This window comes from Cervus canadensis, chromosome 7 (assembly GCF_019320065.1).
Source record: "Cervus canadensis isolate Bull #8, Minnesota chromosome 7, ASM1932006v1, whole genome shotgun sequence".
In the NCBI taxonomy this organism is placed as follows: domain Eukaryota; kingdom Metazoa; phylum Chordata; class Mammalia; order Artiodactyla; family Cervidae; genus Cervus; species Cervus canadensis.
The window spans coordinates 41,485,945-41,509,531 of record NC_057392.1 but is presented as its reverse complement, the minus strand read 5'-3'; the positions used below and the strand labels follow the sequence as shown (position 1 = coordinate 41,509,531).

The 23,587-nt window shown below is 36.1% G+C and overlaps 1 protein-coding gene across 5 annotated transcripts in view; it reads left to right on the top strand.

Annotated features, from left to right (window-relative positions):
* Positions 1–242: 242 nt before the first annotated feature.
* Positions 243–23,587, top strand: part of GSK3B (glycogen synthase kinase 3 beta) — a 206,182-nt gene continuing 182,837 nt past the window's right edge. For all 5 annotated transcript variants that reach the window (XR_006270564.1, XM_043475009.1, XM_043475007.1 and 2 more), the window contains exon 1: positions 243–427. Coding sequence is in view for 4 of the 5 variants with exons in the window: in XM_043475009.1 (XP_043330944.1) it covers positions 340–427 (88 nt within the window). In the remaining variant the exon portion in view is untranslated. The remainder of the gene's footprint in view (positions 428–23,587) is intronic.

The window sequence follows — 23,587 nt, the reverse complement described above, 5'->3', positions numbered from 1 at the left end:
CAGTATTTGTCCCCGTTTCACGTGATATATATTTTTTAGGACCTCCCACCCATTTCTGCTCTCCAAGGAAAGGGAGGGGAAAGAATTGTATTTTTCCCCCCAGCCCCGGATCGTCTATATGTTAAATATTCGTACTGATCTGTCTTCAAGGAGAAATACATCGCTCGCTTTTTTTAATAGCTGTACAAAAGAAGTGAAAAGGCAAGAGGACGAAGTCTTTTTCTTTTTCTTGTGGGAGAACTTAATGCTGCATTTATCATTAACCTAACACCCCAACATAAAACAAAAGGAAGAAAAGGAGGAAGGAAGGAAAAAAGGTGAATCGGAAAAAGAGTGATCATGTCAGGGCGGCCCAGAACCACCTCCTTTGCGGAGAGCTGCAAGCCAGTGCAGCAGCCTTCAGCTTTTGGCAGCATGAAAGTTAGCAGTGAGTATTGATTTTATTTTACACCCCTTCTTCACCTCCCCTTTGAATAAGAGACTTTGAAATGTCAGGATCTTAAAATACAAGACCTGCTGATAAAACAGAGGTAATGGGAAAGGGCAAAAACCTGTCTTCAGTGAAGGATGAGGCAGCTTCCTTTTTTCCTCCTGCGATATCCCTTCCCAGGTCTCATTAACCTTGAATCGAGGGAATGGGATTTTTATTTGGATGATTTTGTCTGAAACTTAGTTCTTTTCTTATAGTTTTCTAGCAATTGATAGCTTTATTAAGTGGTTGAGTGTTTCCACCTTAAAATAGTGATGGAAGTGTTTACTTGCTCATCCTTTTGAATAAAGCGAAGGACAAGATTCATAAACCATTATGTGCTTTTCCAGAGTGTGTCTTTTGGAATGAGGGATAGTATAGTTAGCTCAGGTCTCGAGGGTTACCATAGTTTTGTATACTTAATGGAAGAGGTAAATGTCGCCGTCTCCTAACACTTCTTTCTTGCTTGTGTGACTATACAAAGTATTTGTTCTTAATCCAGAGATGAACTTGCTAAGTAACCACATTTCGGTTTGAAGGCGAGCTTTGATTCGTCTCTTTAGAAGGGACCGGCCGCTGATAGCAGCAGTAGTATCTCAATATGCATTGTTCTAAATTGGATACATGGTTTAATATGTTATCTCTTAGCCTTCCCGTTTTGACATTGCCAATCTATCACTGTAGAGTTAATGTTTAATCAAAAGGTAACTTGAAAGTAGGCCCGAGTTTTGAATGGGGCTTATGTTGTCATGTTGCCAAATAGTAAGTTGAATGTTAATTGTCACTGACTCATCATTGAAGTTCAGCTTTGGGGTGCCATTGCTTTCAGTACTTGCTAAATGATCTAGAGTTCAGGGGTTCCTTCTTAGGACTACTTACAATAGTCTTGCATTGGTTTCCTTTCGAATTCAGATAAGACTATGAAGTTAGAAGAATATGGATTTAGACTTTTCCATCTCAGGTTTTGCAGAAGGTTGTGGTCCCAGATTTAATAGGGGTGTTTGGGCTTTGTTCAAGGTTGTTGCTAGACGTCTATACTCTTCCCAGATTTGTGCTCAAAAAGTCTATTTTCAGTGTTTGGTATACTCAGTATCCAGTGTTTTAATGTATCTCTACTTATAGATATGTTTATGTGATGTTTAATGACAGTTTATTTAAACATACTTAAAGAATTTGACAAAAATATCTGTGTTATAGTTTCCTTATTCCTTCAGAAAGGGGCATGAATGAGGGCAAAGAAAAACTGTTTTGCTGCTTAGAAGAAGGAGAGAATTGAATTGAGATTAAAAAAAAAGTATATGCTGTTATGTGAAACTGATTATAAAATGAACATTCTTATTTGAACTCAGGATTTCAATTCATGGTGGCTTTTGGAACTTGTCTGAAACAGGGTAGTCTAAGGTAATAGCTGAATGGGAGATTATTTTTGAGAGTTAAATTTTTTTTTGGTGACTAGCTAGTTCAGAATGCAGAGTATGTGAAGAGGGAAGCTGATGATGCATCTTTCAGGGAATGGTCAAGCTTTCTAAGCAATTCATGGGGTCATTTGAGAGGAATATTTTAAAATTCTGGGGTAATTTTCAGCTATGATGAAGCAAATCTTATAATAGCTCCTTAAGAGCCTCTTGTGGTACTAGAGTGTTAGGATGTTTTTCATCTTGGTTTAAAGACCACTCGAAATCAATCTTGGGTAATTAGTTTATTCAGAGAGCAGAATGGGATACCTAATAATACTAAATTTGGGGACTTTTCATTTAGTTCACAGGATTTTCTTTGAATCCTGTGTGGATGTTGACTGAAGATGGAGCAACTCTTGCAAAGTGCAGGTTAAAATGTTGACTTTTCTGTTACCATATAGGTCAGCTTAACATTTAAGAAGTTGGAGTTCAGTGCTGACTATGTGTTTTTGACAACCTTAACTTTAAATGCATTTTGGAAGAAAGTGTTTGTTGGAGTGCTGGTGTTCTAAGGGACCCCTTTTTAAGCGATAAGAAATTATAGTCCTTGGTTTGGGAAGCTTAGTTTTTGAGGCAGATTATGGGACAAAACGTGAGAACAGTAATATATGATGACTGCAAGACTATAAATGCAAACAGAATATTTTGTTCAGAGGGACAAAAAATAAAGGCATGAAGTAGATGGCTTGGAGGGAAGACTTCTTACAGAGGTATGTTTTAAGGCAGCTGTTAAAGGAGGCAGTAACTTGAATTGAGAAGCATAAAGGATCCTAGGTGGACAGAACGGACAGAGGCACAGAGATGGTGACTTTTGTACTTTTGTATTTATAAAGCAGGTTAGTAAATCTGAATAAAAGGGGCCTAAATAGGAAAATAAGAAGAGATGGAATTTGAGAAATATGTTAACTGATGGAAAGCAGAGGGGTCTTAGGACTTTGGTTGAGATTCAAGAGAGTTTGGAATATACTATAGGTTGCTGAACAAAATATTTGAAGATGGTTTGAGCAGCAAAGTTGATGGGTTAGAAACCAGACATCAGATCCCTTTTAGGGAGTAGTAGAGTATGTTGTGAATAATGAGAGAATATAAAGCAAAATTGAAAATCGGATGAAAAGAACACATTTGAGAGACAGCGTGAATGAACTGGCAGGACTTTGGATTGGATTGAAGGGGGGAATATTTGGGAAGGAGTCAGGAGTTAAAAATAAATTCTGATGTTACTGGTCTGGAAGATTTGACCGCCAAGTTATATTGTTGATTGTAATGGGAAAGTTGAGAAAGTGCTGAGATGATAGATGAGTTCACTTTGTAAAAATTTAATATGCAATAGATTTTCTTGAAATTCAACAGATAGCACTTGGTTACTGGCAATTGTATTTAACAGTCTGTTAATTGCACTGTCTCTAATTTTTCTATGTCTAAAAATGCTGGATTTATTTTCAGGAGTAGTAAACTAAGAGTTTTTATTCTTTCCATTTCTCAAAAAGAAAATAATTTTTAATGTAAATTCAAAAGATCTCACACTTGAAACCTAGTTATAATAACCCGATGGTAATATATTTGAAAACAATGAAAGTATTTTTTGGACTAAGCTGTAACATAAAAATTTTAGATATTTTATACAGCCTTCAATCTTTGGTACATTCTTAAAAACTAGTCTCATAAATAATGGTTATTTTAGGTAAACCTTGCTGTTTAAAATAATGTTAATATGCAGACTCCAGAAGAAATTAAAAGTTGATTTATTCATTTATTTACTTTTTGCCTTTTGTTTTGGTTGTGCTAAATGTTCATCCGGTTTAGACGAGTATATTTGATTTTTTTTTTTTAACCTCAATGTGGTGTAACCATTTTTTTTTTTTTGGTCTGCGTTCATATTCAAGTGTTATTAGATAAATGTTAATGGCTAGACAGTTCTTCTGTAAAATCACATGATATTTTACTCAAAATGGAGACTGTAAGGTGCTGTCTATGGTGATTTATTATTAAAATATTAGTAATAAGTCTTTTGATAAATTATTAGTGAAAATTTAGCTAGTTTCCTAGCTAAGTCAGTGAGAAGTTATTTTTTCATACAGGATTTTTTATATCAAATTTCTTTAGTGAGAATAATAGTAGTTGCATATTGCTGTGCAGTATTTAGTTGTATGGTGGCTAAAGCCAAAGAGTAGGTGACAACTTAGAGTTACTCTATTCCTGAGGGAGTTTAATCTCATATAAAAATCAGGTTATTAGAATTTCACCAGTTTCTAGATTTTCTAGTGTGAAAGAGAGCTCATGTGTGAAACTGAAAACCAGAATTTTATCTTCATTAAAATTTCATTCCCTTCCCAACCAGACCTTTCCAGAGTTGTTGAAAAACTAGACCGTCATATAAGAATTGCATGCTGTCTTATTAAATGTGCCCCTAGAATGCTAATTGTGAAATGACTTAAAGGCACAAGTGCTAAGAAAAACTTCCAAGGGAACCCAGAGATTCATAAATCAATTCACGACTGATTGGGAATTGTATGTAGAAAATGAGGTGACATCTTCTCATTTCATTTGTGTGATTCAGTTGGAAATCAGCACGTACTTGTACCCTGTGCTGTCCGCCCCTTGTTTTGAACTTGGGTTGCCAGTGTGAGATACTGTTTTGGAGAAACAGGCAGGCTGGGGAAGCCAGCTTAAGTGTCAGCAGCAGATTCTGAGACCAGGGTAGGTCTGTTTTTGTGTGTGTGTTTTCTTTATGTATAGAGAAGGCTGTGAAACATGCGTGTGCTGACCCTGGTGCCACAGTTCCATACTTAACACTCATGGGATTGTGGGACAGGGATGGAATTGGGCAGGCTGTGGGACTGTGGAGTCTCTTGTGATGCTCCACCCTGCAACAGGAGAATGGAGGGGCAGAGCACGTGGGTGTGATGGGATTACATCTGGTACTAACAAGACCAACCTGATTTCCCAGATATTGTTCTACTAAGAACGTAATCATCATGAGTAAATAATTTATTGGATGTTTAGCATCATTTTTCTAGCCTATTTTGGGGGGGGCAATTGAAGGGAGTGGTGTGGAGAGGAAGGAAATCTTGCATGATTGCAAGGGTAGAAATATTTTCATGGTTCATTGATTTTAAAGTAGAGGTTGCAATCTTTGCTTCTATCTAGGGTTGTACAAATCATCCTTAGGTATATAATTGTCTTTGACTTTGGTTGAGTGTGATATAGAAATGTTTATTTATATGAAGACTGGTGTGAATAGAAGGCTTCCCTGGTGACTCAGATGGTAAAGAATCTGCCTGCAATGCAAGGGACACAGGTTCAATCTCTTGAGTCCGCAGGATCCCCTGGAGGAGGGCGTAGCCACCCACTCCAGTATTCTTGCCTGGAGAATTCCATGGACAGAGGAGCCTGGTGGGCTACAGTCCATGGGGTCCCAAAGAGTCAGACATGACTGAGCACATACTCTCATGTGAATAGAAAAGCAAGGAAAAACTGACCTAAAGGAGAACAATTTGTTTTCCCAGAAGTTTCCTATCATTAAATTGATAAAACCAATGTTTATTTCTATTTATTATTACGGTTTTTATTCTGGGTTTGTTTTTTCTTTTTAATGAGTTAATATTCGGCACACAATGGACTTTGAGTAAATTATTTCAGTTTATACCTACGTCTGTAGTATACTTGGTCTGGCCTAGGATTCAAAGACACAACTTCGTAGATTTGGATTCTTATTTTACAGTCGCTTTTCTCACTTGTGCTTATGTTTTGGGAAGAAAGGTCTACTTTCAAAGTTGAAATGCAAGTTGAAATTACGTAAATGGTTGTAGCTTATATTTTTAGATTGAATACTTTCCTTAGAAGCATTTTAATTTGGTTGTATTGAGGCAGTGATGTTTTGGTTATTTTGAAACTAATTTTGTCAAACCAACTTTTCCTTTTGTCTTCAGGATACCATGACCAACAATGGCACAAATATGAACCTTTAACATTTCCCTTATTAATATAATCTGGAGTTGTTAATTTCTTGATTGTCCTTTTAGATCAGTTTAATAATGAAAAGTAAACATTCCTGATGAAGGAGGTATTATTTTCCTAGAAATTTGTATTTTATTTTTAAATTAAACTTTTTTTTTGGCTGCTTTATTCAGCTTGCCTGATCTCAGTTCCTGGACCAGGGATTGAACCTGGGCCACGACAGTGACAGCCCAGAATTCTTACTACTAGGGCCACCAGGGAACTCCCATAGAAACTCACGTTTTAGATGATGATAAAATTTAAGTGAATTTATAGGCCTAGCATTGAATAAGAATGCCCTAAAGCCAAAGAGATGGTAGTAGGCAGGCAGGCAAAAATATTAGTAACATTGGTGCAAAGCATTAACAGTAATACTCCATTTTTCATTACTATTAATTGTATCATGTTGAATTCCTTGTCTCAGGAAGCCAAAAATAAGTAGGTTGCTTTAATAGAAAGGGGCCATGAATAATACATGATTGACAGGTGATACACCTATTGAATGTTTATTATGTGCTAATAAGCACTCTGCCAAATGCAGCTGCTCACTTTAATCATTACAACTCAAAAAGTAGTTAGTACCATTATCCCCACTTTATAGATAGGTAAATGAGATTTAGGGAGGGGAAGCAACTTGTTCAAGATTACCTGGCCAGAAAATTGTTCTAATAGAATTCAAATATAAGCGTTCTGATTCTAGAGTTTTTTCCCTTTATTGTGTATTTTATAGAGAATGGATTGCTGTTACCTTAACACTTGGATTCCAGAGATAAGCTACCTTTTGCTTTTAGGATAGTCTTTCATTGATAATTTAGCAGTGATTTTGTAAGACTTACATGATTAGTAATGCTGTTGAAATTGGTTTCAGGCATGCCTGTTAGCAAGTATAGTACTTAAATGCTTATATTGGAAAAAAACCCTCTCAATTCTTTTAAGATTTCAGGGAAAACTTGTTAAGATAAACATTGAAATTGAAAGTGTTAAGGCTTGTGGCAGCACAAAAAGAAAAATAAGTAATATATATATATATATATATTTTGTTTAATGTTCAATTGGAGCACTAGTTTTTATTGAAAAGTACTGATTGTTCACAAGTAAATTTGATATATTTATATTTCCAGGTAATATTAGAATGTGATTTATTAAGGATTATTATTTCTCTCCATCTCTTCCTGTAGATTGTGAAGTGTTCTACTCTTCCTTTTAATATTTGACAGCAAACTTCAGGACATTTTTTAATTATTGTATGTACACAACCAATTATTCAGGTATCAATTGGACACTTGTTTTGTCTGGAACTGTGAACCTTCACAGTTTGTTATTATTATTATTATTTTTTTTTGTTATTATTATTAAAGAATAACAGCTATGCATCAGTGTGCAGTTGGGTTATTTGGAGTATCACCTTGTTGGAATTGTTTGGTATTTTACAGTCAGGAAGTGAACCAAAAAGGTTCCTGAGCAGTGAAAATCCTCTCACAGATGGTGCATGCACTTTTCCTTATAGGTTATTTTTTGGCTTTTTGAGTTCATTTTTCATTTAACACATAGTTCTAAATCATTCAGTCATCTATTTTTTTTTAAACTGCAAATTAGAAGGGAATGAATTACACTGGTATTAAGCATTACTCCTAAAAAGTTTAGACAGACAATGCAGGAAAACAGGCATATTGGGATTACGAAACTTCAGGGGAAATCACTCTGATAATTGTTCAAAATTTTGATTTCGAGGTTAAATTACAGTAACTTCACTCTTTTAAAAGGACAAAAGGCAGAAAAGTCTCTTCTGGTTAGCTGGGGTCCTCTAATAACTTCTCACTGCATTAAACAGCCCCTCTTTTCTTGGTTACTGACGTGATGAGGGAGAGAACTTGGTCATCTCTGTCTGGTTGACCAACCCTGGTTGACTTTCAGTGATATGGATAAAGATACTACAGTTTTCAGTATGCTACCCCATATCATTTCCTGCTCTTTGTTCCATTGTCCATCTATATATTATTTCTCAAGAACAGCATTTTATGTGATTTAAGATTTGTTGTCTTATTTTTTCTTTGGTATATATGGAGTTGCTGGTAGGATTTTGATGTGCTCATACCTTCTGTTGATACTTGTGAAATACTTAGGAGGCAACTGCATGGAGCCATTTAATCTTTGTTATGATTGGCTGTTAAGAATAATTTTACCAAATACACTTTTGGAATTGAAAAGATGGATATCTTAATTGTTAACCTGAAGAAAAAGAACAGTCATGATCAAGTACTTTTTTCTCTTCTGAAGGTCTAAGAAATTCTTTACCATCTGAGCTATGAGGGAAGAAATTCTTAGGGGCTTAATTGACTAATGTAAGTGAGAAGATGTTTCAGATTTCTTTCCAAGGCAGGCTAACCTATATTTTAAAAATGTAACTCCCTCTACTTCCCTTATTCCATAAAATCAGCTAATTCTTTTTAATTGATTAATCACTCTCTTTATGATCTGTGTGGAAGTTATTGAGCTGAGTCAAATTGCTACTACTAGACTTTTGAGTTTGTAGAGGCAGCACCTGAAGAAGTGCTGGAGTGAGTTATGCTTGGCACCAGACTCACAGTGTTGTGGGTGCATTTGGTGTCTTATTGGAATTTCAAAACTTTCACATTTTATACAGTATTTAAACTCTGAAGGAAAGAGGGAAACTTTGTAGGGTTTTAACAATATTATGTGTGTGTATATCATATTTACATAATGTATAGTAACAACCACAATAATAATATTAATTGGATGCTGTATGATAGACAATTCCATGCTTGTCTTATTTACATATTTTGCATTTAAAAATGGGGTTTACTCACATGATTCAAAATTTTTAAAGTATTTAGTGATGTCTTTCTCCTCCTGCTCTATAAGGAACTATCAGTCCTCTTTCCTAGAGAGTCAGCCTTCCAATTTCTTAGGTATCCTTCCATGTGAAAGTGAAAGTCGCTCAGTCCCTATGGACTGTATAGTCCACGGAATTCTCCAGGCCAGAATACTGGAGTGGGTAGCCTTTCCCTTCTCCAGGGGATCTTCCCAACCCAAGGATCGAATCCAGGTCTCCCGCATTGCGGGCAGATTCTTTACCAGCTGAGCCACTTTTACAGGTTATTTCTGCTATGGAATTATATTTTATGTGTACAGACCTAAATTAACACTTCCTTTAGCATAAGGTGTTAGAGTTAAAACAAACTTTAAATCAGTTAGTCTAGAAAATTGCTATTGTTTTTCATCCTAGTAAATTACCAAACTCTAATTTTTCTGAGTATGAGTTAGATGGAGAGTAAATACAAAAATGAGAGAGTGCTTCTCTTCATAATAAGAGGTAAAATAGTCATGACCAATGAATACTTAGTGGCACATTTAAAATATTTGCTACTCTTTGTGTATTTGAGAAGTGATCTATAGTGTCATACAGATGTTATATGTGTTCTTGCTAGAAATAGTTGTGTATTTCATGGTAAAGAAAAAGACAAAAGGTATTTGATACTCTTCTTTAACTTGCCATTTTTTGACCATCTTAGATGAGAAAACCTGTTCTCTTGAGAGATCAGAGGCGCAGAGTGCGTCAATGTCAATGAAGCCTGTGCCTTTTACCTCTTTAAGAGCGCACGGTTTCATTCTGCTTCTAAACCAAGCATTCCTTAGTCTTAAAAAATTAAAATGTTTTTATTCAGTAATCCACTGTATCATATGATTTAAAGAAATAGTGCAGAAAGTCTTATTATGCAATTTTAACTTTCCTTCATTTCTGTTTCTTAGAGGCAGTCTTAACTATAATAACTATTGCCTCTAATAATTTTATCATAACTTTAATAGTATGATATTTGTCTGTTTCTTAAAATTATTCTTGATATTATTCATTGTCATCCCTATCTCCCTTTTATTATCTTACTAATATAACTATACCACCATTTTTAGTTAATTATTTTGTTTAAATCATTAAATGATTAATATTCAATATCTAGACATTAAGCAGTATTCTTTGCAAAAGTGAGTAGTGTACAGTGATTACATTTCCTTTTTAAAAATGCATTATTGAGATGTAATTCACATACCATAAAATTAATTAATTTAAGGTATACAGCTCAGTGGTTTCCAGTACTCACAGAGTGATGAAACTGTCACCACAGTCTAATTTTAGAATATTTTAAATCAACTCCAAAAGAAACCTTTATCCAGTAGTAATCGTTTCTCCTCCGTCCTGTATCCAGTAGTAGTCCTATTTCCCTTCCTCCCAGTTTAGGCAACCATTAATCTCTGTGTGAGTTTCCCTGTTGTTGACATTTCATATAAATTGAATCATAAAGTATGTGGCCTTTTGTGACTGGTTTCTTTTACTTTGCATAATGTCTGCTAGATTGATCTGTGTTATAGCATTTATTGTTATCCCATTACTTTTTATTGCTGAATAATATGCATGTATTTGCTTATTCATTCATTAGTGAACATTTAGATAGTTTCTGCTTTTTGGCTATTATGCATAATACTGAAATGAACATTTGTGAACAAGTTTTTGTGTGGACATGTTTTCAGATCTTTGGGGTATAAACCTAGGAGTGGGATTGCTAAGTCATATGGGAACTCTGTTTAACATTTTAAAGAGTTACGTTGTTTCTGAATGACAGTCACATTTCCTTTGTTTCCTTTCACTTTTTTAATATACTTTTTTGTTGCCATTTTCTTTTTCTTGCGCAGCTTGCAATGATCACAGACTTGGTTTTGTTTTTTTTCCCCTCAGATTTATTAAGCATGCTCTAGACTGCCCTACCCTACCTTCTTTTCCTGGAGTGCCCCTTTTCCTAGAGTCCTCTCCTGCTGGGATCGGGCCTGGTTCCTCTCCAGGCCCCTGCTGCACAGCTGTCATCCTCTAACTTCTCTTGTTGCTCTTTATTTCCTGGATCCCATGTCTTTGCATCCCTGAGCAGTTCTTACCTAACATAGTTTCATGACATCAGCCAGCAGTGCCTGGAGTATTAACTGTTTGGTAAATGTATCTGGAAAAGTTTATAGTCAGTTGTTTTTTTCACATTTGCTCCAAAAGAGTAGTTAAGAAACTGACACACTTTTTTTGGCAGGTGTCTCATCTTTTTAGTGTCTAGACATTGAGGCATAGATGTTTGGAAGGTTATTTGTATCACGATTAAGTGATTACTATGCCAACATGAAGGAACAATATGAAGCAAGTACAGAAATCTGAATAATATAAATGTTAAGTAGTTGTTCAAACCAGACGTATTCAATTGAAATACAATGCAAGCCACAAATGTGAATCACATGTGTGATTTAAAATTTTCTAGGAGCCACTTTAAAAAAAAAGAGTAAAAAGACAGGTGAACTTAATTTTAAGAATATACTTTGTTTAAAGTAGTGTATCCCAAAAGTATTATTTCAACATGTAATTTACTAATGATAAATTTTGCATTATTTATTTGGTACTAAATGTTCACATCCTCAGTTAAGTTCAGTTCAGTTGCTCAGTTGTGTCTGACTTTTTGTGACCCCATGGACTGCAGCACACCAGGCTTCCCTGTCCATCACCAACTTTTGGAGCTTGTTCAAACTCATGTCCATCAAGTCTCATCCTCTGTCCTCTCCTTCTCCTGCCTTCAATCTTTCCCAGCATCAGGGTCTTTTCTAAGGAGTCAGTTCTTCACATCAGGTGGCCAGAGTATTGGAGCTTCAGCTTCAGCATCAGTCCTTCTAATGAATATTCAGGACTGATTTCCTTTAGGATGGACTGATTGGATCTCCTTGCAGTCCAAGGGACTCTCAAGAGTCTTCTCCAACACCACAATTCAAAAGCATCAATTCTTCAGCACTCAGTTTTCTTTATAGTCCAACTCTCACATCCATACATGACTACTGGAAAAAAACACAGCTTTCACTGGACCCACTTTTGTTTGCAAGGTAATGTCTCTGCTTTCTAATATGCTGTCTAGGTTGGTGATAACTTTTCTTCCAAGGAGCGAGCATGTTTTAATTTCATGACTGCTGTCACTGCCTGTAGTGATTTTGGAGCCCAAGAAAATAGTCTGTCACTGTTTCCATTGTTTCCCCATCTATTTGCTGTGAAGTGATGGGACCAGATGCCATGATCTCAGTTTTTGAATGTTGAGTTGCAAGCCAACTTTTTGACTCTCCTCTTGCACTTTCATCAAGAGGCTCTTTAGTTCTTCTGCCATAAGGGTGATGTTATCTGCATATCTCAAGTTACTGATATTTCTCCTGGCAATCTTGATTCCAGCTTGTGCTTCCTCCAGCCCAGCATTTTGCATGATGTACTCTGCATATAAGTTAAATAAGCAGGGTGACAGTATACAGCCTTGACATACTCCTTTCCCCATTTGGAACCAGTCCATTGTTCCACATCCGGTTCTAACTGTTGCTTCTTGACCTGCATACAGATTTCTCAGGAGGCAGGTCAGGTGGTCTGGTTTTCCCGTTTCTTGAAGAATTTTCCACAGTTTTTTGTGATCCACACAGTCACAAAGGCTTTGGCGTAGTCAGTAATGCAGAAGTAGATGTTTTTCTGGAACTCTCTTGCTTTTTTGATGATCCAACAGATGTTGGCAATTTGATCTCTGGTTCCTCTGCCTTTTCTAAATCTGGCTTGAACACCGGGTAGTTCTCGGTTCATGTACTGTTGAAGCCTACTTTGGAGAATTTCGAGCATTACTTTGCTAGCATGTGAGATGAGTGCAATTGTGCAGTAGTTTGAACATTCTTTGGCATTACCTTTCTTTGGTATTGGAATGAAATTTGACCTTTTCCAGTCCTGTGGCCACTGCTGAGTTTTCCAAATTTCTGACATATTGAGTGCAGCACTTTAGCAGCAGCATCTTTTAGGATTTGAAATAGCTCAACTGGAATTCCATTACCTCCACTAGCTTTGTTCATAGTGATGCTTCCTAAGGCCCACTTGACTTCACACTCCAGGATGTCTTTCTCTAGGTGCATAATCACAGCATCATGGTTATCTGGGTCATGAAGATCTTTTTTGTATAGTTTTTCTGTATATTCTTGCCACCTCTTCTTAATCTCTTCTGCTTCTGTTAGGTCCATACTATTTCTGTCCTTTATTGTGCCCATCTTTGCATGAAATGTTCCCTTGGTATCTCTAATTTCTTGAAGAGATCTCTAGTCTTTTCCATTCTATTGTTTCCTTTATTTCTTTGCATTTTTTTTAAATTGAAGGATAATTGCTTTACAGAACTTTGTTGTTTTCTGTCAAACCTCAAAATGAATCAGCGATAGGTGTACATATATCCCCTCCTTTTTGAACCTCCCTCCCGTCTCCCTCCCCATCCCACCCTTCCAGGCTGATGCAGAGCCCCTGTTTGAATTTCCTGAGCCATACAGCAAATTCCCGTTGGCTATCGATTTTACGTATGGTAATGTAAGTTTCCATGTTACTCTTCCCACACATGTCACCCTCTCCTCCCCTCTCCCCATGTCCATATGTCTATTCTCTATGTCTTTTTCTCCATTGCTGCCCTGTAAATAAATTTTTCAGTACCATTTTTCTAGATTCTGTATATATGCGTTAGAATATGATATTTGTCTTTCTCTTTCTGACTTACTTCACTCTGTATGACAGGTTCTAGATTCATCCACCTCATTAGAACGGTCTCAAATGCATTCCTTTTTATGGCTGAGTAATACTCCATTGTGTATATGTACCACAACTTCTTTATTCATTCATCTGGCAATGGACATCTTAGTTGCTTCCATGTTCTGGCTATTATAAATAGTGTTGCAGTGAACAGTGGGATGCATGTGTCTTTTTCAGTTTTGTTTTCCTCAGGGTATATGCCTAGGAGTGGGATTGCTGGGTCATATGGTGGTTTTATTCCTAGTTTTTTAAGGAATCTCCATACTGTCTTCCATAGTGGCTGTATCAGTTTACATTCCCATCAACAGTGCAAGAGTGTTCCCTTTTCTCCACACCCTCTCTAGCATTTATTGTTTGTGGACTTTTTGATCATGGTCATTCTGACTGGTGTGAGGTGATATCTCATTGAAGTTTTGATTTGCATTTCTCTAATAATGGGTGGTGTTGAGCATCTTTTCATGTGTTAGCCATCTCTATGTCTCCTCTGGAGAAATGTCTGTTTAGGTCTTTTTCCCACTTTTTGATTCGGTTTGTTTTTCTGGTATTGAGTTGTATGAGCTGCTTGTATATTTTGGAAATTAATCCTTTATCAGTTGTTTCATTTGCTATTATTTTCTCCCATTCTGAGGGTTGTCTTTTCACCTTGCTTATAGTTTCCTTGGCTGTGCCAGAGCTTTTTAGGTTTAATCAGGTCCCGCTTTTTAACTTCCATTACTCTAGGAGTTGGGTCATAGAGGATCTTGCTTTGATTTATGTCATCAAGTGTTCTGCCTATGTTTTGCTCTAAGAGTTTTATAGTTTCTGGTCTTACATTTAGGTCTTTAATCCATTTTGAGTTCATCTTTGTGTATGGTGTTAGGAAGTGTTCTAATTTCATTCTTTTACATGTAGCTGTCCAGTTTTCCCAGCACCATTTATTGAAGAGACTGTCTTTGCCCCATTGTATATTCTTGCCTCCTTTGTCAAAAATAAGGTACCCGTAGGTACGTGGGTTTATTTCTGGTCTTTCTATCTTGTTCCATTGGTCTTTGCATTGATCACAGAGAAAGTCTTTCTTATCCCTCCTTGCTATTGTTTTGAACTCTGCATTCAGATGGGTATATCTTTCCTTTTCTCTTTTGCCTTTAGCTTCTCTTCTTTTCTCAGCTATTTATAAGGCCTCCTCAGACAACCATTTTGCCTTTTTACATTTCTTTTTCTTGGGGATGGTATTGATCAGTGCCTCCTGTACAATGTCACGAACCTCTGTCCATAGTTCTTCAGACACTCTATCAGGTATAATCCCTTGAATCTATTTCTCACTTCTACTGTATAATCGTGAGGGATTTGATTTAGGTCATACCTGAATGGTCTAGTGGTTTTCCCTGCTTTCTTCAATTTAAGTCTGAATTTTGCAATTAGGAGTTCATGATCTGAGCCACAGTCAGCTCCTGGTCTTGTTTTTGCTGACTTCACAACCTAGTGGGTATTTTACTCTTATAGCACGTCATGATTTGAAGTAGTCACATTTTAAGTGCTTAGTAGCCACATGTTGAGCAGTTTAGAATTTTTCAGGAATTATGTTATTGTATACTATTGTCAATCTGTCTAGTCATATATTCAAATACATATATATGTATATAGTCTACTTATTCTAAAGGAATAAATAAGGAATAGATAAGGTATATATATATGTAGTTTAAAAACACTTCATTGATTTGTCTAATTGTTTTGTTTTGTTTTTAGTCATGTCTTCAGTTTTTTGAAATTTTATACCACATTAAAGAGGTTGAGAGATTTATGTTCTTCAGAAAGGTGCTTGGTATAGGAGGTAATGATTTTTTTCCCCATATTTTAGCGCACTTAAAATATATATTAAAACTGTTATTGATATACTTCTTAGATGTTACTGCCATGATTGTCCTGGTCCCATGGGTTCTTATTAGTCTAAATATTCTTTTGCCTAAATGCTCTCCTCGTGCTGTTTCGGAGACTCACTCAGCTTTCAGAGTTTCATATGCCACCTCAGCTACCTGGTCTTCCACACATTTTACCCCAAGGCATGAAATGCAGTTACTGGCATGTAACTCCTATAGCACACTTTCCTTGTGTTCTACTTTATCTGCTTTACTTGTTTTGTCTCCCCCTAGGTGAGTATAAATTTGAGTGTGGCGATAACAGTATTCTACTCCCCTTCATATTTCCTTAGTGTGGAACACAGCACTTTCTATAGTGGTTTACTTAATGCATATTTTGAGTTGAAGGCAATTTGTCATGGTAGTTACCTGTATACTATACATGATAGTTACATGATGTTAGAGTTTCTAGGTCATCAAACTATCACTGTGGTTTTTAGACACATTTTAAAGCTTTGATATAATAAATTAATTTTTGGAGTTAAACATAGGTTTTTGTTTAAACACAAAGGAGCAATAGTAGGGAAAGAAAGAGAGATATAGACACTGTTTTATACTATGTGCTTAGCACAAGAGGGGTGTGAACTCTGGATGGATAGCTGAATGAAAGAGCTCAGGTGCTTGGTTGGTCAGCATAATACCTTTGAAGCATTGAGCCTGTCCAGCTAGTACAGTACCCCCAAGCCTTCCAGAAGCTTATTTGGAGTGGGTGAGGGTAGAAGAGAGATTTAGCGTGATGAAAAGTGATGTCAGTTTCCTTATTTTTTCCAAGTAGCTTATTTGGTGAGAGACAAACTAAATAGACTATTTATAAATGAACAGGCCCTTTCACCATGGATATACTTGGACATGTTATTATCTTGTAGGGATTTATGAAAACTTTAATTTTTACAGGGCCTCTTTTTATGTCTCTCAGTATTTTTTTTTTTTGTCTGATATACTAGTGTTTATTAGTATATCAATTGAAGAGCTTTCCCAGAGAAAGTAAGAAATATTAGTAAACAACTTGGGCTTTCTTTACTAAATAATCCAATTTCTTAAATAGCTATAAATTTTAGCTGTTTATATTGAATTTTGAGAAAGCATGTTGTCAGGGTAATAATTTGGTTTTTACTGATCAACATTATATCTGCTTCTTTGACTGGTTGTATACATTGTGAGATGTTTTGCTGACTAGGGCATGATTCTTGGAAGAGATTCTGTTTCTCTGTAAGTACCAAATGCTTGCTGTGCTGTTGAAATCTAAGAGTAGGAGTTACTAGCGAAGAAAGCATAATTTTATTTAAATTCACTTGAACATCAGGGATAACCTTTATTGGGAGGGTTTTGAGACTTTACAGTATATATTTATCTCCTGATAATTTATGGAAAATTAAAGAATGGCTCTGCACTTTCAAAGGATAGAGGAAATGTTCTAGTATTATATTTCAGCCATAGTGGTGAATGAGTACTTGGTAAGAAACAAATGGTATGATTTCCAAAGTAGGAGCAGGTGGGCAGATTCCTGGGGTCCTTAGAGAAGAAAGATCCCCAGAGGCAGAGGATCTCTGATCCCATTGTCTTTATATGACATCAATATAAATTATATAGCTTTTCAACTATCATATTAATTTAAGAGTAAGATATTGTTTAAAATTGTATCTTTTCTTTGTGTCCCAATTAACAACAACAACATATTTTTGTTTCTCACATATATCTGGGAAAGTCTGTGTACTTTAAATGCTGCGTTTGACCATAGGAGTGAGAGTTGGAGAAGAAGTTAATAGAAAAAAGTTTATGGTAATGATGAGTATTGAGTTAGCTTTAGCTAACTCAGTAGCATCTAGCATCCCTAGATGCTAATGATGGTAGCTCAGATCTTAGAACTAGAATAATTCAGATTCAGCTACCGTTTGCGTGTTTACTGTGTGCCAAGCACTATTCATTTAACTTTCATATGCTTTGAGGTAATAGTGTCTTCATTTAATGGATAATGGAGTTAAAAACACTTTATTTGACTTATTCAAAATCTCACAGCTAAGTAGGCAATAGTTTCAGCCTGCTGAACTCAGGCCACCAGACTTTTAAGTGAAAGACAAAAATTTTTCAGTACTTAGTAGGTCAGTACACGATACTACACAGTTCATTTCTATCTTATTTCATCTTTACCACAATCTGGTAAGGCAAATATAATTTACAAATGAGGAAACTGAGGCTTAGAGGGACTTACACAGCCAGGAAATTTTGTAGTCATACTTTGAATTTGTACTTTTAACTGCTACTCTATATGCAGTTTATAATTTGGAAAGAAAATAGGACAATTCTGGGGAATTGGTTGAACTAAAGTTTCCTAGGGTAAGACATTGAAACTTTTACTTTTTATTAATGTTGCTTACCAAGGAGAAAGTAAATTGTCAGTCCTACATAAGTAAATTGTTGTATCCTTTTGAAGTAAAAATTTTAAGAGCAAATACCTTGCTTTAAAATTAATACAAGCTGTCTATGAATCAGTGGCTATAAGAGATGGGCAACATATTTGGTTGAAATCCATATTGCAAAGTCAGTTATAAGCCAGATCCCATTATCATTGAGGAAATTGAGGCTTAGACAGGGTAGGTAACTTTTGCCAAGATTTCATAACCAGCAGATGGCAGAGCTTGGATGTCAACCAAGGTAATTTAATCTTGAGCTCTTATTAACTACTTTACTGTCCTAAGTGAATGTGAATGATGTGCAGAAATGGAGCCCTGCTACCTCTGGTAACTTGAAGACACCGATTTCTAGTTTAACAACGTCGTAGCTTGACTCAAGACAGGCATTAGAGTTCAGCCACCTGCTTCAATCTTTATTGTTTCCTGAGATCACTTGTGTCAATAATTTTTGTTGTTTCTTTTCATTATTCTTGTACATGAAGATCCTCTTTATCTAGTTGGTGCTAAATAAACATTGAATGTTGAAAAATAAGAAATATAAAGTGTTGAATCTTGAACATAGAGACCAAATTTTATTACATCAGTTCATAATCATGTTTTTCTAAGGAGTATTTTTCTAGCTTTTGAGGGCAGTTAAATATTATTTTTAAAGGTTGATTTATAGTTTTCATGACTTGGAGTAAATTTTCTGTGCTTCTGAGGAACTTCTCTTAGTTGAGATGTCTTTTAAGTTATCAGGTTACAATAAAATCCTTTGATGACACAAAACTCAGATACAGTGTAATTGGCTCCCATTCTCTGTACTGCTTTTTTCTCTACAGATGAGACTAAGTAGACATTATGTTTGTAATAATTTAGTTTTTTTCCCATAATTCTGGTAAATGAACTTTTTATTCCCTGTCCCCTCTACTCTATAACTGGAAGGCGAGTGGAAAAATACTGTTTTATTTTTTTGTTAACATTGCAGGAACAGGCTCTGTTGGATTTTTCAGACCACACTTATAAGAAGACATCTGGGTTTTAATGAATAGTTTATAAAACTTTTGTTGTTCAATCAGTAAGTCATATCCAACTCTTTGCCACCCCGTGGACTGCCTTACTTCAGGTTGGAATATTCGTGTATGTTGGGACACTTATCTGCCAGCTCAACTACCCAGAATGCAGCAGGAACTGATAGTGCGTAAAAATGAACACTGAAGACCCAAAAGAGCTATCATAGAATCTGAAGCAAATTATTATTTTGTTTTTTAGCCTATGTAAAGGTCCTTTGGTCAACATTTCCTGCACGAGTTACTCTGATCAGTGTTACACTGTAATAACTGTTCTCTAGCCATAGAAGTTTAGGAAATGCTGTTTACTGGATCCCTCTAAGGGTTTGTATTCCTTGGATCACACTTTGGAGTCTTTGCCTAAGGTATTTGTACCTTGCTTTTATATTAGCAGAGAAGGGAGCGGAGTCAGCATTTAAAGAACATTACTCTGTAGAACCTAGGTGATATCTCCATTTAACAGACAAGGAACCTGAGGCCCTTCTGGAGGATTAAGAACACAAAACTGGCAGCAGGGCAAAACTAGGAATGGGTCCTTAATCTGATTCCTATATCTTTCCTCTTTTGATTTTACTGTGCTACTGTATAATTGTAATGAACTACCTATTTGGATTTTACACTTTAGAAGCAGCAGTTTAGCAGTAATACTAGGAAAGAGACTAAAGCTGTGCCCGACTTAGGGACGAAGGAAAGGATAGTAAATTTACTACTTGACACATGACTTGTGTCCTTTGCTAACTCGATGCTCCAGAGGGTAAGGTTTCAGAGAATACTGGGTAAATTAAAGTGCTTTTGGAGTGAGATTTGATAATATCTTTAGCCACTCCAGTATTCTTTTTTTTTTTTTTCATTAATTTTTATTAGTTGGAGGCTAATTACTTTACAATATTGTAGTGGTTTTTGCCATACATTGACATGAATCAGCCATGGATTTACATGTATTCCCCATCCCGATCCCCCCTCCCGCCTCCCTCTCCACCCGATCCCTCTGGGTCTTCCCAGTGCACCAGCCCCGAGCACTTGTCTCATGCATCCAACCTGGGCTGGTGATCTGTTTCACCCTTGACAGTATACATGTTCTGATGCTGTTCTCTCGAAACATCCCACCCTCGCCTTCTTCCACAGAGTCCAAAAGTCTGTTCTGTACGTCTGTGTCTCTTTTTCTGTTTTGCACATAGGGTTATTGTTACCATCTTTCTAAATTCCACATATATGCGTTAGTATACTGTATTGGTGTTTATCTTTCTGGCTTACTTCACTCTGTATAATGGGCTCCAGTTTCATCCATCTCATTAGAACTGATTCAATTATTCTTGTCTGGAGAATCCCATGGACAGAGGAGCCTGGTAGGCTACAGTCCATGGGGTCGCAAAGAGTCGGACATGACTAAGCGACTTCACTTTCTTTCACTTTAGTTATCTATAGTCTTTATGTCTATTTTTGGCATTATAAGACCAGAACCCCCTCTTGATCAGATATAGTGGGCTTAGTTACTAACGTTTTATAGCTTCATTTTCATAATCTGGACATGGTGACACTTTAATACCCACCTTTGTGTAATTGTGATGCTTAAAGGAGGTGATTATGCATGTAGGGTGCTTGACAGTGTCTGGCACAGAGTAACCTTAGCTGCTATTAGTATTAATAAAAATAAGTAAGGCTTGGCTGTAGGTTGTTACCTCTCTGTTCCTGGTTTTTTGTTTTGTTTTTTAATGAATATGTGTAGGGTGGTCATAAGGAAAACCTCTAGTCTTTCTTTAAACTTATTTGAAGAAAAATCATCAGATGCCTTTATAAAGCACAGTCGTACCTCGTCTTACTGCACTTTGCTTTATTGCACTTAGCAGATACCATGTTTTTTTTTTTAAAAACAGCCTGGTGATTTGTGGCAACCCTGTGTTGTCAGATGATGGTTAGCATTTTTAACAATAAAGTATTTTTAATTAAGGTATATACATTTTTAAAAGATACAATGCTATTAGATACTTGATAGACTACAGTGTAGTGTAAGCATAACTTTTATGTGTGCTGAGAAACCAGAGTTTCATCTGACTCACTGTTTTGCAATATTCACTTCATTGTGATGGTCTGGAACTGAGCCTTCAGTAACCTCTGAGGTATGTCTGTAATGGAAGTCCTGTCTTGAATATATAGGGCATTAAGACAGTTACAATTGCTGTCAGGGATCCGCGGCACTTTTTCTAGTGAGTACTGTTTAATCAGCAGGTGCCGACTTAGTGCCCATAAAGTTTTCATTTGTTTTTAATATGAGATATGTATTTTGAGTAGATCTGATGTCTGTGACTCAGTCTTTTTATACTGCTTATTTTTCTCCTGAAAACTGTTTTCAGGCTAGTCTGTATGTGGTGACACTTTGGTTTGTATTTGATTATTAGTTGCTAAATGTTTAACTGTGATGGAAAGAGCAGATTACTATGGAACATGAAGATGTTTTTCTTCCAACTTGAATGTCTAATAGTCTTGTTCAGTAGAGTTAAATAGTGTGAAGTGTCCTCTGAAAATCTGGAGAACTGTTTAGAACCATTGAAAACCACCAGGACTATTAACTGTGGATTAAGTTAAGCAGAGATTTTTTTTTTTCTTCAGGTTTTATTCCTCCTTCAGTTCTGAGGAAGTGAGGGAGAAACCCTCCCCACCCCCACCCCACCCTGAAAATTTTTTTGTTTTCCTAGCTTTTTATTTCCTTTTTTGAAATAGCCAAGATCCTTGGGGGCTCTAAGAACACCAAATAGTTTTCACAGCTTGAGGCAGAGTGATTTTCTTGGGAAACCTTTTCTTATAAAATATAATGCTTTGTCCTTGCCAGGACATTTTTAAAGAAACAGCTGGTAGCAGCACCTCACTGCCTTGTCACTAACTGGGCTGAAGGAAGGGAAGAATGAGTCATAGGTTCCTTTCTCGTACTCTCCTCTTCTCCCTTTCCCTTTCCACTTAGTTCTTTATTGGCAGTAAAAAGTTTGCTGATCCTGATCTATTAATAGATCACAGTATCTGATAGTGGTGATATTTTATTATTCCTTCTGTTTTATTTGCTGGAGTTCTTCTGTAGAAAAGAACTTCTTTATCTCAATCAATTGTATGATTATTCTGAGATACAACAGAATTAATGCCCTTTCTTTTTCTAGTATCTGACACAGGTAGTCAGTGGCCAGTGAGGTGGGTTTTTATTTGTATTTTAGTATCAATATGAACACCTGATTTTGAATATGTTTGTTTTAATCCATTGTAATTGCTCTTTTTAATTCTCAAATTGTCTCATCTTTAGCTAGTGGGAACCCCTTCCTTTTGGCTCCTGTATTCCTCGATAAAACCACAGTTGATAACCTTGTTTTCTAGTATAGAAAGGTATTCCAGGCTTATCTTGTACATCACTTGCCTCAGATCTAGAGCCAGTTATTTCTCTAAGGGATTTCTGATTCTTTTTAGTATAAAATAATATTTAAAGACCATTATCTGTCTTCATTGCTACTGTGGAGTTTTTTGTAGGCCCTTTTATTGGACAGAGCTAGGATATGTATGTGTGAGTGATTTTTCTTTTTGTAGTAAAATAAACAATGTAAATTGACCACTTGTATTTTAAAGTACACAATTCTTTGACATTAAGGACATTTACAGTGTTGTGTATCCATCACCACTGTCTAGTTCCAGAACTTTTTCACATCCCGAAAGAAACCCTGTATTCACTAAGTAGTCACTCTGCATTCCTTCTCTGCCACCCCGCAAGACACTGGCACTGATCTGCTTTCTGATTGTGGACTTGCTTGTTCTGGACCATTCTTAGGTGTATTCATATAACATGTGGTCTTTTTGTCTGGCCTCTTGCTAGCATAATGTTTTCAAGGTTCATCATGTTGTAGCAAGTATCCGTACTTCATTCCTTCTTATGGCTGAATTACATTCCATTGTATGGATGTACCACAGTTTGTTTATTCAACTGATGGATGTTTGGATTGTTTCCAGATTTTGACTGTTGTGAATAGTGTGGCTGTGAACATTTGTGTACAGATCATTTTTGAACACTTGTCAGTTTTCTTGGGTATTTAACTGAGGAACTGCCAGTTTTCCATAGTGGGTGCATCATTTTACATTTCCACCAGCAGTGTATATGGATGCTAATTTTTCCACATTTTATGCAACACTTGTTATTTTCCATGTTTTGATATTGGCCGTCCTAGTTAGTGTGAAGTGATATCTCATTGTGATTTTGATTTGCATTTCCCTAATGATTAATGATGTTCACCATCTTTTATAGACTTGCTGATCATTGGTATATCTTCTTTGGAGGAATGTCTATTTGACTTTTCCCATTTTTAAATTGGATTTGTCTTTTTGTTGTTGGGTTGTAAAGCTTCTTTGTATATTCTGGGTACTAGACTTGTATCATATACATGATTTGAAAATAAATTCTGTTGTTCTGTGAGTAGTCTTTTCACAATCTTGACAATGTACTTAGATGCACAAAAGTTTTAAATTTTGATCAAGTTGAATATAGCACTTCTTTCTTCCTTATGCTTCAGGTGTCATACCTGAAAAAGTATTCCCAAATCCAAAATCATGAAGATCTACATTTACCCATGTTTTTTCCTAAGGGTTTTATAATCTTTTTTCTTATATTTGGCCCCTGAACCATTTTTTAGTATATTTTTATATATGGTATGAGGTGTA